We start from the raw sequence: 19,153 nt of genomic DNA, 5'->3' as shown, positions 1-19,153 counted from the left end.
ATCCGATTATAATTTCTTACATTTAATGTATGCTAGACTTGTTTAATCAATCGTTCATTATACATGAGGCAAATAAATTTCGCACGTTATTGTAATAGATTTATATCATTTAGCTAGTTCGCGGCTTGTACTTGTATGTAGGTATTATACGTTGTATATGATAATAATTTTCTAACAATTAATAATATTAACTAATTTGAATTATATTTTTTACTCTACGTCACTTTACGAGTTCGAACTAAATTTTAAGATGCTTAAAACAAAATTAACAGTAAACACGCTGACAGTGACAGTTCACGCGCATGCGCAGAAGGCTTTGCGCCTGTCACAGATATAGTACCTGCAAATAGCCAATAATTCGCAGATATAGTACCTGAAAATAGCCAATAATTTGCAGCTATAGTACCTGCAAATAGCCACAACCATATTTATTTCGTTTTAGTTCCATTTTAAGGTATATTCATACTATCCAGCACTGCGAGGCAACAGCCCAGCACAGCAGTGCACGGAAAACGCTGCTTCCATTCATACTATACAGCAGGGCTCGTTCAGACAAGTTTGGATGAGTGCATGGATAAATCGGCTTACATATTGTACATTACAGAGCGCGACGATATCGCGCAATATTGCTTGCTTCGTATCGTCAATATCAAAAATATTCAAATGCGCATGCACACTATCATCAGTACGCGTGCAATCACTATTTTCACAGGAGCCAGAAAAGAAACGGTTTTGCTTGTTGCTTCACGGTGACATGTACTGCTGTATAATATGAATAGATTGTGGTGACATGTACTGCTGTTACGTCTACGCTACATACACATTACAGAATATATGAATGTGTCCATATAGAATGTACCAAAGAATACTTTTCGTACAGCTTTTTACGTGCAGTTGCCGGTTTGAATAAAACTTTACTCCTTGCGCAAGAACTACATATTCAAATTCACAATAAATCTACATAAACCATATAAAAATCTATAATTTTCAAGCAAAAGCTGTGCTTCTGTGACATTTCGAGGAATGAATATTTCGAGCACATCCCTATTGGAAGAACATAAATTACACACTATCACAAACGTTAAATCACCACACTGTGGAATGTATTTTAATCACATTAAACTCTAAAATAGGTAAATAATTCTAGCTATAATGACCAATGATATGCCAAATTTTGTAAATATCAAATCACTATGATCTAAAATTTCATCTTGAAATTGGTCTTTTGACATACATACACAATTTAAAATTATAATTTTTTTGGAGAATAATTCAATAAAATGTCAGCTAAGACTTCAGACATACTAGTTAAATTTAAATACTTATCGGAAGACTTCTTTTTCGACCTCAAGTGTTTATCAAAAATGTGTTTAAATTCTGTAATATTATAAAAGTTAGTGTACCAACTGGTTTCGTATTCTTTTGATGAAATATTTAGCGGAAGACCCTTTTCCCGTAAAAAATCTTTCCAAACTTGATCATCGGGCATAGGCGTTGGAGCGGGCTGATTCCCAAACGACCCTTCCAAAAATATTCTCATAGTATAAATCATATAGTAATAACGATACGTTTCGGTGGAACTCAATACCTGAAACAACAATTTAATTTTTAAAAATAAAGATGTGAACCAGATTTCTGCTAAATTATATAATAACCAAAAAGATAAAGGTACCTGAAATGTTATCACTCGATTTCCACAACATTTTACAGGATATAGAGCCCTAGTATAATAATTGGCAAATTCGTGTATTGAGTTTGGGAACATCATCTTGTCTAGGTCATAGCCTAAAAATAATGTATTTCCAAGGCCATCTCGCGTATCCACTGGATGAACATTCATACTTCGAAGATGCTTTCCTACAAAATTTAAATTTATTTTAGCACACGTTAACATCAATACTACGTTGGATTAGTAGATAAATACTATAATAAGGGTTTTTATTTATTTTTACTGAAACAAACGTACAGTTTACAACTTAATGAATGAACTTTTAACTTACACTTTCTGTCAAGTTGACTTTAAAATCATACTAACCTAAATATAAATCTTCTTGTTTCCAATATTTTCCTCCGGAAATGCAGGATTTTGCGTCTGGAAATTTACCGAAGAGACTTTTTATAGCTCCTCGACTCAACACATACCCTGCCATAGCTATATTATAATCAACACCCCAAAAATTAATAGGGTGTCCCAAATAATAATCATCGGAAGCGTTCAATGGTGCTACCAGATATCTCAAATTTTCAGGAATCACAAACATATCATCTTTAACGAATATCGACCATTCCATATCACTGTGGTATTTGTGAATGTTTCTTATAACGTCGCAGAGAACATGAAACGACGACTTGGCCTTGACTTTGAAACTATTGGGCTTTTGCCTATCATGCCCGATGGTGTTGTTATAAAAGAGGATTCTATTGCAAGACGTTCCCCACGTGAAGTTGACGGCTGCGGTGTACTTCTCGGTACTAGTTAAAACCACGCAAAGTACTGGAACAGTGTTGTACAACCATTGAGATTCAGTGTTGAATGAAGTCAGGGAATATCTGAGCTCGTCGTCTGATATTACGTTCCGTTGATAGTTGTTGTGTCGGAACCAGCGAGCATAAGTCTGGAGTAAAGGTGTCGAGGCGTGCGGATGAGGAGGTTGCACTTTTATATGCATTTGCAGTCGATGATTATTTTGCATTTGTAGAGTGTATATGAAAATGGCGAGCATGCAACCTAAACATGCACCACACATGAAAGTTAGCACACGCCAACATCCCCAATTAGCCGTCATGTTAAATGACGACGGCAAAGACAAACTCCTACTTTAATGTCAACTGTCACTTTGACAGAAATTTATCGGGTCGCCAAGTAAACAGCGACCAGTGGTACCAGTTCATTATTTTAAAGATAATTATGTGGTGAGCGATAATTGGATTATTAGTCACATTGCGATAGCCCAAAAGACAATTTTTGCCATGAAAATCGTCAATACGGAATATTTGGCACTCGAGTTCTCGTTAGTTTGATGGACTTTTCGGCTGCCAGATGTTCCGTTATAGAGGTTTTAGTGAGTTTTGGGTGAGCGCTTTGTGACCAATAATCACTGAACCCTTGTTGCACAGGATAATTGCCATACAGAAAATTGCCCAAATCTCGTGAAAAAAAGCATTTGCTGAGCAATATTTAGGCAGTTTTTTGTACAGCAATTTTCCTGTGCGACGAATTTTCGCGCAACAGAAGGCCGCGCGAGCGATTTTCGTAGCGGCGGTTATTCTGGAAGCGATTCACATTTGGGATGTAACCCGTTCACCCAGCATATATATGCGGTACGGTTTTTTTTTTAATTTTGACGAATTACATTATTGAGTTAATCTCAATATTTGTCCGTTTCACTTCCCATCCTTTTCATCTGTGCGGAACGCCGACTGTTCATTGTGCAGAGTGCAGAGGCTATATGTTAATAGGCGTCAAATCCTTATGATAGAGAACACTTTAGGACAGCTACATCATTGTTAATGGAGAAAAAAGATAACTTGATTGAACTCTCAGGTGATAGCACCAGTACCAGCCTTACACCCGATGGCACCCTCGGGCAATTTTTTCTAAACACCCTTAGAAAAAACTTTCACCTTTGGCGCTCTAATCTAAAATTTTGAATGGCTTTTGGCGCTCTAATTCTAAAATTTAAAGCGCCTTTGGCGCATCGTTTGGCGTCCAAACTTATTTGGCGCCCTCGGGCGCCGCCAATCCAACACCCCCCCCTAAAACCGGCACTGGATAGCACTCTAATGGTCGATTAAAAAATGTATAGTTAATCATATCAGTTTGGTTAGGTGCCAGGAGAAGTCAGTGATTAAATACCAAGCACGTTATAATTATTGTGTTTTCACAAACATCTACTAACCAGAGTCTATTAAGTTTGCTTTGCTCTCACGCTCCTTGCTACGCAAATCCTATTTAGTTCTATTATAATCACAACAAATAATGGTAATGATAGAGGTACTGCTAAGGTCTGTTCATATCTTCCATGTTGGTTGTTGCAGGTTGAGTGAGTCTGGCTCTGTTGCTGTTCGGCTGCTTCTAGCTGACTGGTTGTTGGTGTAGCATGGTCTGCTGCTGATCGTTGACTGTTGGGCCCGCTGGCGGGTTTATATAGTAGTCCGCTGTATGCGGCTCGTGTGCAATAAATGCAAGGAATGCGGTTCGTTCCGTTCGATTTGTTAGGGTGGAATATTCTCGAATATGTGGCGTCGTTCTACTCGATTTAGTTTTTATCACCCTTTGTTTCAGTGAGTCTGGATGTTTGTTCAATGGGTTACAATGTAGTTATTGTTTGTACAGCTGCACTTTAATGGATGCAGGTGTACTTCGACTTCGCGTCGTTCCGCTTGATTTGTTGGGGTGGAAGTTTCCCGACTCGAGATGACGTCAATGGTTGAGCGTGAGGAATGTATCCTCCGTCGGAATAGATGTTTCGATTGCGGTGACGAGATTCCTACAGGTACATTATATGGTCGTATCCATACTCCATTCGCGCATGCGCATTAACGCATTCATGAGCGTCCATATAGAATGTACCAAAGAATACTATCCGCACTTGCATGACACCTGCAGGATACGGGTCGTGCTGGATAGGTATGAACAGACCTTTAATGGTAAAGATTCAGGCATTGCACACAAATAAATGGCCAAGAAACTACCTCATAGGATTCTCCCCTTTTTAGAAATAATTTTAACCAATATGAAATTCACGAACGAAAATAAAAGTATAGATAAACATTCAAGAGCACACCTTGGGAAAAATGTATAATTAATTAAAGCTGTTCGTTTTTAAAATTAGTTTATCTTTGAATATAAGAGAACATGCGGTACAACTGATAAATTGGCAAGCCTGTTTGACGGACGCGGCGTCACTTGAAAAGTTGTCGCGGCGTCACATCGAGTAGTTCGCGATCTGCAATCCGCAATCCGCAATCCACATGTTGAATTGAATCGATTTGAATCCGAAATGTGGACGACGCGGCTTTCACAGTCCACCTTCTGCTCGGAACTTGAGCCATCCGATTCAGAGCTATCTAGTGCGTCACGTGCATATTCTGATTTGCATCGCATCTTATTTTTTTGCCATACCAAAATGTTCCAGACTACATATGCACAGATATTGTATTGCCCGTATTTGAATTTGTATCGAATTTTAAGTTTGAAGTTGCTGGAATAATTCAGGTTTTTCCTTTCAATGTGTATGTGTTATAAATTTTCTTGAAAAGAAAAACCTGAATTATTCAAGCATCTACAAACTTAAAATTCGATACAAATTCAAAAATGGACTTACAATATCTGTGCACCGAGCTATCGATATGTATATATAAAAAATATGACGATTTGAAACTACTGCATAGCCGGCTTACAACTAGAATATTTTCTAAATAGGGATGGGAGAGGAAGCTGAAACCTAATCCAATTATTTTTTTGTTTAAACTATATAATAAGATCTGTTAAACAAAGATCTTTTTATATATATATATATATATATATATATATATATATATATATATATATATATATATATATATATATATATATATATATATATATATATATATATATATATATATATTGATTATAAAATGCTTTTCATTATTACGAAATTATGTTCACAATACATCTTATATCTATTTTAATAGCTACTGATATACTGATCATTTTCTATTTTACAATTTAATTTAATTTGGTTAGTAATAATAGTATTATATTATTCTAATGTTAATCTACAGCATAATAGGAAAAAGAGTTCAAAAACCTATTTACAATCCTTAAAAGATCTTTATATAAAAATCTCTCCAACAAACAAAACCATAAAAATTATTATTTATATCGAAATTACCTTGATTAAAGTTTGTCATTACATTCTAAACGCAAATATTTCAGATTATAATGATCAAATTTATACAAGAAAAAAAGGAAACTGTGTTGTTGTCAGGCGATCCCAACGGATCAAAAATATTGAAATAATGGCAAAAGAAAATTGTATAAAAAATGATTATATATATGATAATAAAAAGGTGAAGTAAAATTTATATATAAATTATTAATTATTCACTTTTTTACTTGTTAATGTAACCTACGAAACATTATCTATTAAAATTTCAGGTAGGTCGTTCAAGAAAAATGAAAACACCAACCACTATAGTTAAAAAAAAAAGTATACTTGAAAATGATACTCACAAACCAAAGAGTAATGAGATTAAAAAGGTAAAATATAATATATACGGTACATGCATGTGTATATATGAGTTTTATTTTATTTTCACTTTTAATGCTTTATACTAATGAAACTTTATCTATTAAATTTTCAGTTAGGTCGTCCAAGAAAAACAAAATCCCCAACCAAAATAGTCAAAAGCAAAATGATACTTGAAAATGTGAGTTACTCCAAACATTTGTAGATTCTAACCGAAACATGATGATTTAATATGAACAGAAAAAAGTGCCCCCCCACATTTTTCTGTTAATAAAATTTCGTATACACAATAATATTTTACATTTTTATTTTTTTTTAAGATGAAATTTATACAAAACACAATGATGCAGTGCAACAGAATTATATGCAATTATATATTTAGCACGCAGAAACAGAATATTTTCGGTACAATCAATTCAAAATTCAATGAAATCATTACTAAGTGTAATATTCATGCATTAAAGGTGGTTTTTTTTGATATTATTGTTTCTATATAATATAAATTAATTAACTAATTATACATTCCCGTTTTTTTTTCAGTGGAATGCAATCAAATCGAACATAAGTAAAGCTAATGATAACAGTAATGAAAATTGTGCATTTCTTAACAATTCTCAGAGCGATATTCGTGAAAATGTTGTTAAAAAAATACCTGTCATCTCTAAAGAGTTATATTGCTTTCAACCTGTCCACAAATTTATCACAGACGCAAAACAACTACCTAAAGGAACATCCGAAGAACCCGTAAACAATAACTCTGATATTAACTTGACAACATGTCAGAGTGAAAGCGTTTTAAAAGGATTTTCACCCACGTATACTAACATTACACCAAATATGGAAAAGATAGACGATAATTGTAAAGCATCTTTTACTACAAATGCTCTGGTTGGTGCAGTAAATAGCGCTAATGATATCGCTACTCTCTCTCAAGATATGTTTTCTCAAGAGTCTTTAACATATAATGAAACTGAGAAAATAAAGTCTGACAAAGCCATAAAATTGAGCCACGCAGTATCTAATGAGTCAAAAGAAAACTTAAAAAAGGAAAAAAGCAACGATGTTAAAAAACCAAGCCAAATCAAACAACCTCACATAACGAGCAATATCAATACTAATAATAATACCATTCAATATGATTTACAAGAATTTTCGAAGGAAAAAACCATTGATACAAATATTACATGCACTCAAAACTATGAGAGTACAAATACCTTTAATACGAAAGAAAGAAATATTATAAAAAGTGCTACTGACTTTATAATTTTAAATGAAAAGCCTATTGATCTTGACGAGGATGAACCAAATATTAATCAAACTACCTCATTTGAAAAATATCACACTAAAAATAAAAACAATAACCATCACGTTGAAGATGAATCATATATGCACTTTTATAAAAATTATGAAAAAAGTTCAGCATCCAAACAATGCAATCATTCAACACCCGTTTCATATCAACAAAAACAAAAAACAACACAAATAGACACCAATTCCAAAACCTCAAAGAAAACTGAAAAACATGCAGATGTGCCGAGTTACAAAAAAAATACATATATAGAATGTAATAAGCCTACTTATATCTCAAATTTTAACGAACAAAATACTCAACGCAATCCACTAATCCTGCATTCCGTTATTGACAAAAACAATTCAAATAAAATCGAAGAGGATCGCACAGATCATAAACTCCAAAATGGTTCTTCGAAAAAATTAGAAAATACTACTGTTGAAATTAACTATGAGAAAACATTTAAACAGTACGACTGGTTAAAACCAATCAAATATGTGCATGTCTTAAAAAAAGACATTAATAACAAACAAAGGAACAAACATCCTAAAGAATTTTGGGATAATCCCAATGCAGAAATACCTGAAGATTGGCTCAAAGATTTTGATGATTAACACAAAAGTTGTGTGAATGTTTATGTTATTTCTCTTCTCGCGGATTTTCAATCATCTTTTTTAGTATTTGTGCGATGTGCTTCGGACCACAAATATTAATTTAATATAAAATTATTAAGCTATTCAAACATTGCATGTATGAAAGTAAAAAAAAACTTATGATTCCTATTTTCATATTAAATGAATTATAATTAATATAAGTACATATATTAGTATATTATGTACATACGTACGTATGTATGTGTAAAAATATTATAAAATATATTTTTGTAATAATTTCATTTAACTTTTTTCTAAATGAAATTAATTAGGTACTCCAAACTTATCTACTTATTATCCTATTTATAAAACAACGACTTGTGTTTCTAATTGATTATCTAATTGGTTTCTGATTGGCTGTTGATATTCAAGTAAAAATTAATAATAATAAAAAAATGTTGTGAACACTGAGCGAAGCCAGGTGGAATCACTAGTCACTCATGAAATAAATGTTTTATGTTATTTTATATCAATTAATCATGCACACTCGTCTAACAGAGATTAAGAATAAGATAAAGCGACGAGTGTGCTAAACAGATTAAGAACAGAAGAAAAATCAAAAGAAAGCTTATAAAAGGCATGTAAAAAAAATACATGAATTCATGAAAAATTTTTACAATATATAAAAAAAAGTAATAACAGCCGAGTCAAAAGTTAACAATTAAAATTCTCAACTATTAACTGCTCTAGTTGGTCACAACCCCCGTAACCGAGGAAGCGGTGCAAAGAATGAAAAGAGATATGACAAATGTCAATGGCACCATCCAGTGAATTTAAGAAACGGAGGCCTCGAGGAATGGGAGAATTTAAATATGCCACAATCCTTGCCAGAGAAATATGAAATAGGGGACGATGGCTGGGCCAGATCAAACTCCGGAGCATGAAGGCCAATCTCCGCCAGAATAGACTGGCATGAGATAAAACCTCTTAATATAGAAAACAAGAACTTGATGACAGCAACATTCCTCATGTGTTCAAAAGAAGTGTAGCCGACCATACCCATGACAAATCTTAAAGGAAATAAATGAGTAAATCCCATATTGCTCCTTATAAAGAAGCCGGAGAAAGCGTCTTCGGATAAGTTCAAGTTTAATAGATTGTTAATTTAATCAAGTCTTAAATTGAAATACTTTCCTCAATAAAAGTGCTGGAATTGGCAAATTCTATAACTTGAAAACAGCTCTTAGAGCTATAAGAGAAAATTAAATAATTGTGTAGTTAAAAAATGTAATATATATTTTAGTCAAAACATGTATATCATTGACTTAAAATAAAATACTGATGTAGTAGCTGAATTCATGAACATTCCATTTTGGTAGTTAAGTGACAGCAGAAAATAATATTTATCTCCAAGATCCGCAGCACAATAATGTGAACATGTGTACTAATAAAACATTTCTTAATGAGTGCATTTTATTTATTAAAAAAATTAATCTTACTAATAATGTATAATTAATAAAATCATTCTCACCCAAAATAAATATATATTTTTTACATAATTATATTATATAATTTTCGGAGTCAAGAATTTTCAAATCATACTTATTATCTTATTTATTATTCACTTTTTGTTTTCCCATGGTTTTTTTCTTATTTATATTTATTCTAGATTTTCCTTTCCTTACTTTCTTATTTACTATAGATTTTCTCTTGTCTGGTCGATTGTTAAAAGCAAGTGTATCTTTCGACTTTTTATCGTTTACCAGTTGACTTTCATCCATTGGTTTTATTATAACTCCAGTCTTTACAGTTACAGCTGGCTGCGTCAATTTTTTATGAGCCGTTTCTGGTATAAATGTATTCCCTATCGGCGCTCTTATGGTGCTCTCAAAATCTTTCACACTGGTGAATGGGAACGGCAATTCAGACACAAGATGTGGTTTCAATTTTTCACTTGTATTATGATTAATTATCAAATTGTCCTTTTTATCATCTTTTCGGGGCAGTTTTACGTTGGCGTTAGCGAAAAGCCGTTTGCGTTTTCTACGAGGTACAGAAATATTTTTCCCCGTCCACAGACCCCAGCCAGGCAAAAACGCGTCATCGATTTGTGGTTTGTCTCTATCGATGTCGTCTTGTTTCTCTTGTCGAAAGTTGGCTACGATGTCGTCGTCTTCAAAAGCCTCAGCTATTGTCATTTGCTTGTCATCGATATTATTTTCATCATCTAAATGATCTTCGCCCAATTCTGCATCGGGCAACGTTGTCTGGAGATGTCTTATTTTCGGTGCGACGAATTTATTTGGATCGATTTCAGCTACTGTTTTATTTTTTTCGACATTTTTAACCATTGGAGCTTTGAATTCAAAATTTTCTTTTTCATTTGGAACTTTATTTATATTGGTTGTTTCTTCATAAAGTTCTTCATCTATACGGGGTTTGTTTTTCTTAGTTTTAAAACCGAGTTTAGATAATTCACTTTCCTCTTCTTTCTTATGTTTTTTCATCTTCATATTTTTCTTAACAGGTTCTTTTTGTGATAAAGAAGACATTAAAGATTTAAGTTTAGTTGAAAACTTACTATTTAATTTTGAATCTAATTCATCAAATATGCCATCGACAGATTTATCATTAGAAGAAATTTCGACATCCCAATCTGATGTTGCAACGACTTTTTTTAGTTTTGGTTTCATTTTTGAATTTTGCTTGTTTTTATTTTTTTTTACATTGGACTTTTTATCAAGAACAGGTTTTTGCATGCTAATTTTATTATATTGTTTCCCATTATGCTTGACCACATCTAATTCTTCCATATCATCAATTTTTAAAGGTTCGGCATCCTTTTTACTTTCAGTTGCGTTTTCAATATTATCTTGGTCTGTAAGAGATTTATTATGTTCTTCCCAATATTTTTTATAACCGCCAACATATTCTGAATAATCCATAGTATCATTGTTAGTTTGCAACCAAGGATTAGAAGAATCGTCAACCAGCTCTTTATGATTTTCAAGGTCAACCTCTTCATCCGAATCTAATCCATTATCAACATTGATTTTTTGAGTCAGTTCTCTACTGATTGCCAATTGCTGAGCTAACTCTTGACGGGTCTAAAAGTGGAATGAATCAATTAAAATAAAATTTAAAAATACCAAAATTTATTATCTAATAGAACAAAAAACTTACATCTTTATCGTATTTGGCTCTCACTAATTTATTTTTTGCCCAATGACCGGTACTTTTATGCCGCAAAGTAACTCTTTCCTCAGCTCTAGTTTTCTCTAATTGCTCCAGTTTTTTAAGTGCTTCTTCTGGATTAGTTTTCTGCAATGTTTCGAAATCTTTCATTTGCATTTTAATTTTTTCTTTCCTCTGTATTCTGAAAATCATAATCATAATGTTAAAAGCAAGAAATATTTGATCTCTACATACAGAATTTATCTTCAAGTAAAACCATAACTGGTTCTTTGCAAGAGAAAAACATACCTGTGAAACTTTTTACTTTTAATCTTACTCTGCCTACGAGCTTTTGCTTCCATATAAGATTGCTTGGCTCGCAGGCGAGCCGCTTGATTTCTGTGCTCGATCATTTCTGCCATAGTCAATGGAAAAAGTTTCTCTTGTTGCGGTTCACTGGGGTCAGGGTTAAGAGATTCCAATCCTAATTCGAGCTCCGATTTAATCATGTATTTTGAAATGGAAGCTTTCATTGGTTCGCCTTGTTTGTCTTCCACATCCATCAGGGGGAACTCTCTGTGTTCGGAGGTTCTGTTTTTGGCGACAACGGAATTCCATCGATCTAGCGTAGCTTTAACTTCTAGGAAACCTGTTGACCGCTTAATCTGCTCCGCTTGGCGTTTCTCTAGCGGCTTCACTAGAGGCGCCTTGTTTTTGTTGACGTCGCGAATGTTTCTTCCGACATCAGCGAGATCAGACGTTTGGTTAAGTACGCTGAGGAGTCCCTTAACGCGGACAGTTCGACCACCTGTAGGGGCATTTACTCTGGTCGCTGATCTAATGTGTTGAGTTTTGTCCAAACGACCAACAGCTTCGGCCAACCGATCACCAGCTTCTCCAGTATCCCCATGATCAGAGTCTTCAATGTATTCTTCATCCATCGTATACTATGTCAATTGAATATGTCGATAGAATATCAGACCGATTACAACCAGCGTAACCTAACCTGTTTGATACCGCGTGCGATACACAGCATGCAACATGGCAAAGTGACAACTGTTAGCATAATAACATTATTTTGCACGGCCATATACCTATCTAATAAATTTCAGTAAAATTTCTACATACATATGGTTCGGTGATTATTCTTATTATAAGCATGTATAAATTATAAGTATCACTAACTTATACTAGCACTAATGATGCATTTACACGAGTCCAATGTTTAAGACATTCCACTAAGCCAAGCCAAGTCAACAGTTGACAGCTGTTCAATCTTTCGACATGGTTTTGGCGCAAATATTTAAAAAATCTTTGTCCATCATCCACAAGCTCCTTATACAGGTCCAAAACTCTCCTTCGGTTTTTCTATTTTTTAACATGGGATGCACATCAAAACGCCTCCGTGCTTTTTTATTGCCTTCTTGAGCTTCTTCTTCCAACAACAACGCGATTATACATAATTTTTCGTTCGATAAACGCCGAAACATTTTTGCTGACTTGTATTCTGACGCGTACCTACGAATGCACGTGTATGCATTCATATTGTAAGTACTCGACAATACGACGTAAGCAATATTGCGCCGTATTGTCATGGTCCGTAATGTATAAGTAAGCCGATTTTGCCTTGCACTCGGCCAAAGTGCTGTGAACGTGACGTGACCACGACGTGTAGGTAGATATGAATAGAAATGTAATAAAATGACATATTTGAAACGGAGTCGTGCAGTGCTAAAGCTGTGGAGTGCTGTTACGTATAAACAGACCTTAATACATACATACTATCACTATTCCGTGGATCAATAAACCTATATTGATTCTGATTAAAGAAAAACGGAAACTTTGGAACATTTATGCTAAACATAAAACCCATGAGGGTTATGCTAATTATAGAAAACTTAATAATGAAGTCACTAAACAAATAAGAAACTCAAAGCGTGACTTTGAACTTTCAATCGCTTCTGGCGATTGCAAAGTTTTCTTTAAATACTTAAACTCTAACCTAAAATCTAAAATTGTAGTTTCCACAATCATGAATGAAAAAAAGGAGCTTATTACGGATCCCCTCTTAATAGCCAACACTTTTGCTAAGGCCTTTAGCAACTCATTCATCAAAGAAGACTCTACAAATCTGCCGATGCTTCCTAACTTGTCCCGAAATTCAACAGTAATTAATAATATAATGTTTTCCGAAAAAGTCGTTTCAGAGGTTTTACACAACCTGGGAGACAACTCCGCCCCTGGTAATGATAACTTACCTTCACTTTTTTTTAAAAAAACTGCTCTATCCATATCTCGTCCCCTCTTTAAACTCTTCAATCATTCCTTTATATCTTCCTTTATACCCAACGAATGGAAAACTTCTAACATTATTCCTATCTACAAAAAGGGAAACAAATTAGAAGCCACTAATTATCGTCCTATCAGTCTTTCACCCATTTTGCTAAAATGTTTTGAAAAAATCATCGCCTCTCAACTGACTAAATTTCTTGAGTCTTGTAACCTTTTATCTAAATACCAGCATGGTTTTATAAAAGGCCGATCAGTACTGAGTAACCTTTTAACCGTGCACAATGATTGGTCTCTCCTTCTTAATAATAATATACCCGTAGATGTCGTCTATCTTGACTTCGAAAAAGCCTTTGATAGAGTTCCTATCGATCGGCTTTTACTAAAAATCGAGCATATAGGTGTGAGAGGAAGGCTACTTGACTGGATCAGAGTGTTTTTAAAGTCTAGATACTTCTCGGTGAGGATTGGATCCTGCTCTTCAGAATCTCATCCCGTCCTTAGTGGTGTTCCCCAAGGCTCTGTTTTAGGGCCAATTCTTTTTTTAATTTTTATTAATGATATAGCAAATGACCTCACTTGTAAATATTCTATTTTCGCTGACGACATTAAACTTTATTGTCCTGCCAACTCAGATGGCAGAAATTCCCTTCAAAGCGATTTGGACACAATTGTCACGTGGTCTAAAACTTGGCTTTTAACTTTAAATGTTAAGAAATGCTCTGTTCTCCACCTAGGAAATAATAACCCAAATCTTTCCTACAAAATAAACAGCCTTTTCCTGAATTGCGTCCAATACCAATTAGACCTTGGTATCATCACCACTTGCGACCTAAAATGGTCCGCTCATATAAATCATATTGTCAACAAAACTTACTCATTTTTGTATGTTATAAAGCGGGTATTCAATTTTCTAAATTTAACTATTTTAACAAAAATATATAAAACTTTCATCAGACCTAGACTTGAATACGCTTTTTGCATATGGAATCCTCATTTTAAAAAGGATATTACATGTATTGAAAGGGTTCAAAGGAGAATTTCAAAGATTCCTTCTGAACTCAAATCACTTTCTTATAATGAAAGATTGAAAATAATGAATCTCACTACATTGGAGACGAGAAGATCTAGAGGTGACTTAATCGAAGTCTTTAAAATTCTTAATAATCACTATAATTGTCATATGTCTAATGTTATTTCATTCAACATAAACACTCACCTCAGAGGTCACACGCTTAGACTCCAAAAAGATAAATCTAATAAATTGATCAGAGATACATTCTTTTCTAACAGAGTGGTTTCAGTTTGGAATAGTCTTCCCAACGATTTAGTAACCTCTATTAATATTAATATTTTTAAGAATAAACTTGATACTTTTTTTAAAACCAAAGGATTTTTGTGATTCTTCTTTCCCATAATCATATTTCTGTATTTTTATCTTTTTTTGTTTATTTATTTTATATTTTTTTTTCTTCTCTTATTTTATTTTATTTTAATATTGTTTTTTTTTTAATGTATTTTAATTTTTCTCATTTTTTTATTGCATATATGTATAATTTGTAAAATTATGTTTATTCAAACCCCTTGGGCCTATCGGCTTTGCCGCCTCCCCCAAGTATATTAAATAAAATAAATAAAAAAAAAAAAATTAACCGCACTGGCGGAAATTTACGAAAAAATATTATGGCCACAAATACTGCGTATTTGGTATGAGTGTGAATAGGTCGAAGCGTGAAACGTCAGACGTGTTTTGACAGTTGAAGGTTATGTTGGAGCAACGATGTATCGTGCAGTTAGAGCTGGAACGGCGGTTATTACTGCCCGATTTCCAAGGCTTCCGGTTATCAGTAACCGGAGGTTCACCCTCTCGTCATATTTTACCGGCTCGTCCTCCTTCCATTACCATTCCTCATCACTCTTCGTTACTCCATGCCCGGCTTCATGCCTTGCATAATGCACTCTACGCGGATCGCAGCACTTCGACGGTCTATTTCACATGCAACCAAGGACAGATTTGGCACGTCTTTTGGAAAGACTCTAACCTACAATTCATTCCTCTCCTAACTGATCCTCTTCAGTTGTCATCACAAGAAGGCACTCACCCTTCCACCTTGATATTCTGTGGTCCACGTCGTGCCATATTTTCTGACGGGGCAAAAACAATTATTTTATTTGCTACTGGGGAACGAGATCTCGACAAGCCTGAAAAATGGACTGTAGAAGCTCAACTTCAAATCGGGCTTGATGATATTGGATTTACTATATTGGATGCTAGAATAGACAGTGATAAAAACATTCACTGTCTAGTATATCGTATCGAACCAGAAGGTAACCTATGTGTCGCCTTCATAGATTGGATTATTTTAACACAAAACAAAGACTCTTGGGAAATTAAACCTTACCGTAAATTAAAAGGATCTGGAGTTATTCATTACTGTGCCTTAGAATCTGATTGCAGTTCTATTTATGTAGCTTCGGAGCGTCCAGTCCAATTTATAGAAAAACCTTCAAACGGTATTCCTGAAACTTCAAACAGTGTTGAAAAAAAATTATTGTATTCATGGATGCAAAATGCTGAAGATATAACGTTAACTCTCAAATTGAATGTAGATCATCCGAATTCGTCCCTCACGGTGGAGAGTTTGAGGGATTGTATAGATATTCGTCATGGAACTATTGATCGCATCAAAGGTAAACTATTTGGTTTGATCGATCACGAATTAACCACTTGGAGTATTGATGATTCTAACAAATTGAACGTTCTCCTGTTGAAACGTGAGCCTGGAGTCGTTTGGCCGAGTCTTCTTAAAGACGGCGATGAAAATGGTGAACAGATCATGGATCCTTCTTACGTTGCAGAAGTCCACTCACGACTTGCTCATTTGTGCTCTGAAACGGAAGTTACTGCCAGTAATGATGCGCCTCTTTTCAACAGTCAGCAATTAGAAGAGTGCGATTTTGTATCTGCAGAAGAATCTTGCTTGTGTATGTAAAAAAAAATAGCTTTTATCAATCATGTGTATGTATGTATTTCAATCAATATTTTTTTAAATTTTTAATAACTTCTTTTATTTTCTTATAGTAAGACTGGATTCTGAAAGCTACAAAGTTACCCATCAAGTGTTTTTGAGCGCTCATCAAATAGTATTAAACGTACAACTAGATTCTTCAGAAGTCTCAGCACTTGGCTTAAGACACGATGCAGATACTTGTATTTGGCAACCGTATAAAAAGACACAAACAAACATTTGGCCAATAAAACATGACGGCACTTTACACGCTTTCGGTTACATACAATCATCAAAACCGCAAAAAAAGTACACAGTCTGTTCGCCAGATTTAAAATACAGCGTTGTATGTGAAGCAAGCCGACACGCTTTCATTTACCAACAGGACTCCACTTCAAATCAACTTCGCCGTAGAACAACTTCAGGTGAAAGCCAACGAGTAAATATGGGAAAGCAACAACTTATCTCGTTTGAAAGAGACGAAGAAGTGTTGGGTATTTGCGCAACTAATGAAGTTCTTTTCATTTTAACTGATAGTTCTATAATTACTATGAATATGACTGAATAGTTAATCAAATTTTATTGAACTGAAATTCAGCAATTCTATTTTACTTTGTGAATGGAATTATATTTTTTATATAAAATAAAATACATAATTTTGTTCGTTTTTCACTTTATCTGTATACCTATAAAAAATATAATATGTACATATAAAACCTTTTTTTTATAACATCTTCCTTCAATAACAAACCTTTTCCAGCTGGAATTACTTGTTTCCTTCAAAAACGAGACTTGCTAACTGAATTTTATTTCTCAATTTGCCGACTGTCCAAGATTATTTGTCAGTTTTTAAACTGAAACCAAGAGTTCATGTGTGAACAAACTACTCTGTTCATGAATGACCGAAATTTACACTTAAACTATAACATATACTATACGTTGTGATGTCAAATTCGATGTCTATTCTCAGATACAGTTAAATTCGGACTTTTAAATAAATGAATAAAAATTCGACACTGTTAATACATTTCGAACTGTCTAAAATGGATGCAAACACATATACATATGTAGACCTTTTGAAACAAAATATATTGCATATTTTTAAATACCTACTTGAGAAAACTAGAACCCTGAAAGCGAATTGTATATGGTATGTATTATAGGAATATTTAAATTGAGATGATCAACATTTACATATATCAACCAATGGTTCATATTTTATCAATAAAATAGTCCGTTTAAATTAACTATATATAAAAATATATTTATTTATTTTATTAGGGGGTGCGTCCCCTGCGGGATCTTTGAAACCTTTAAATCGAAAAAAAAATAAATCGAACGTGTTATTCCCACCCAACCAACCAGGATACATACAAAGTCTCTTTCCAAATTATATATTAGATATTACAACATTGGTCTAAGAGAAATTTATCGACACTTTACAGGCGCTAGTTTTAACACGCGGTTTAGTACGCGGGACAGATGTGTTGACCGTGTCCCGGTCTGAGAAAACACCGTTTGTGTTTGTAAGAGGATCAATTGTTACAATGGTTATCGTATGTACGAAGAGGTTGAGCTTGAAGCGTGCCGTATGCAGATGCTTTGTCTTCGTTTCCAGGACACGTGTTGACCTGTTTTCGGGGCGCGTGTTTTATAGCTATGGGGTCAGCGCCAGGACGTCGTTCATTTAAGAATGCGGTCATGTGCCATGTAAATGTCTTTCAGGGCATGTGTTGCGGTTGCCTGATGACATCACTGTTGGGTTTCGTTCGTTTTACGATCGAGCGATGAACTATTTATTCTGGAATGGTCAAAGGGGACTTTGCCCTTGAGTTATGCATATTTGTACAGGATCGATGATGAGATCACTGGTTTTGATTCGTAATAGCACAAGTTGTGCTATATTCCTGCAAAGGTTTCACTGGGGCTTTTCACCGATTCGAGTAGAGAAGTAAAGCACAATATAACATTGGTGCTGTTCAGGGTAGTCTGATTTGCTGAGGTTTGGACGTCCTCTTTTATGCTAGAGGGATGATGTTATTGTTAGTTATCCTTATCGATAATGGTTTCCGTTCGTCGTTACTTTGATATCTCCTTTGGTTATTAATTTTTCAATTGATTTCGTACGTGGTAATTTTTACGTGGATGTTTAGCATCAACTATTTGGTGATGGTTGTTTGTAATCGACGTCTAGAATTAGTGGTGGAATATGTCCAAGATATTTCTGAATCAAATTTTTACTGTGTTTAGCAAATGGAACCTGAATGATATTTTCGGGGAAAAAAAACAACAAATCCATTCATTGTTATGTACATTAATTTCACAAGCAGAAATTAAATTGTCAACAGGATATAACGATTGGAAAAAACATAACGTGCAGTTTAATTTTGGTATCTGTTTTGATTTCTTTAGCTTTTTTAGCCTATAGTTTATTTAAACGGACGGAAACGTCAAATTGTAGCCACTACGCAAGCAAATTTGGGCCTTATCGTCGCGCTCTGTAATGTATACGTAAGCCGATTTTGCCTTGCACTCGGCCAAAGTGCTGTGTCGGTAGATATG

At 34.3% G+C, this 19,153-nt stretch overlaps 4 protein-coding genes across 4 annotated transcripts; 2 read left to right on the top strand and 2 right to left on the bottom strand.

Moving 5' to 3' along the window:
• Positions 1 to 453: 453 nt before the first annotated feature.
• LOC143914580 (glycoprotein-N-acetylgalactosamine 3-beta-galactosyltransferase 1-like) lies at positions 454 to 2,865 on the bottom strand. The gene is made up of 3 exons (XM_077434844.1): positions 2,036 to 2,865; positions 1,673 to 1,857; positions 454 to 1,588 (listed from the first exon to the last, which is right to left on the bottom strand). The coding sequence occupies exons 1-3, from the start codon at positions 2,784 to 2,786 to the stop codon at positions 1,250 to 1,252; spliced, it is 1,275 nt and encodes a 424-aa protein (XP_077290970.1). The 5' UTR covers positions 2,787 to 2,865; the 3' UTR covers positions 454 to 1,249.
• Positions 2,866 to 4,892: 2,027 nt separating this feature from the next.
• Positions 4,893 to 8,141, top strand: LOC143914096 (uncharacterized). The gene is made up of 6 exons (XM_077434186.1): positions 4,893 to 5,073; positions 5,924 to 6,057; positions 6,146 to 6,247; positions 6,352 to 6,417; positions 6,557 to 6,700; positions 6,777 to 8,141. Exons 1-6 carry the CDS (start codon positions 5,004 to 5,006, stop codon positions 8,139 to 8,141), a joined length of 1,881 nt encoding a protein of 626 aa, XP_077290312.1. The 5' UTR covers positions 4,893 to 5,003.
• Positions 8,142 to 9,708: 1,567 nt separating this feature from the next.
• LOC143914399 (U3 small nucleolar RNA-associated protein 14 homolog A) lies at positions 9,709 to 12,363 on the bottom strand. The gene is made up of 3 exons (XM_077434608.1): positions 11,604 to 12,363; positions 11,304 to 11,496; positions 9,709 to 11,227 (listed from the first exon to the last, which is right to left on the bottom strand). The coding sequence occupies exons 1-3, from the start codon at positions 12,233 to 12,235 to the stop codon at positions 9,731 to 9,733; spliced, it is 2,322 nt and encodes a 773-aa protein (XP_077290734.1). The 5' UTR covers positions 12,236 to 12,363; the 3' UTR covers positions 9,709 to 9,730.
• Positions 12,364 to 15,278: 2,915 nt separating this feature from the next.
• LOC143914252 (nudC domain-containing protein 1) lies at positions 15,279 to 17,355 on the top strand. Its single transcript, XM_077434403.1, has 2 exons — positions 15,279 to 16,568; positions 16,666 to 17,355. Exons 1-2 carry the CDS (start codon positions 15,350 to 15,352, stop codon positions 17,157 to 17,159), a joined length of 1,713 nt encoding a protein of 570 aa, XP_077290529.1. The 5' UTR covers positions 15,279 to 15,349; the 3' UTR covers positions 17,160 to 17,355.
• The last annotated feature ends 1,798 nt before the right edge of the window (positions 17,356 to 19,153 follow it).

Source organism: Arctopsyche grandis, chromosome 7 (assembly GCF_051622035.1).
Source record: "Arctopsyche grandis isolate Sample6627 chromosome 7, ASM5162203v2, whole genome shotgun sequence".
Taxonomy (NCBI): Eukaryota; Metazoa; Arthropoda; class Insecta; order Trichoptera; family Hydropsychidae; genus Arctopsyche; species Arctopsyche grandis.
Note: the sequence above shows the minus strand (reverse complement) of the source record. Positions and strands in the feature narration are given on the sequence as shown.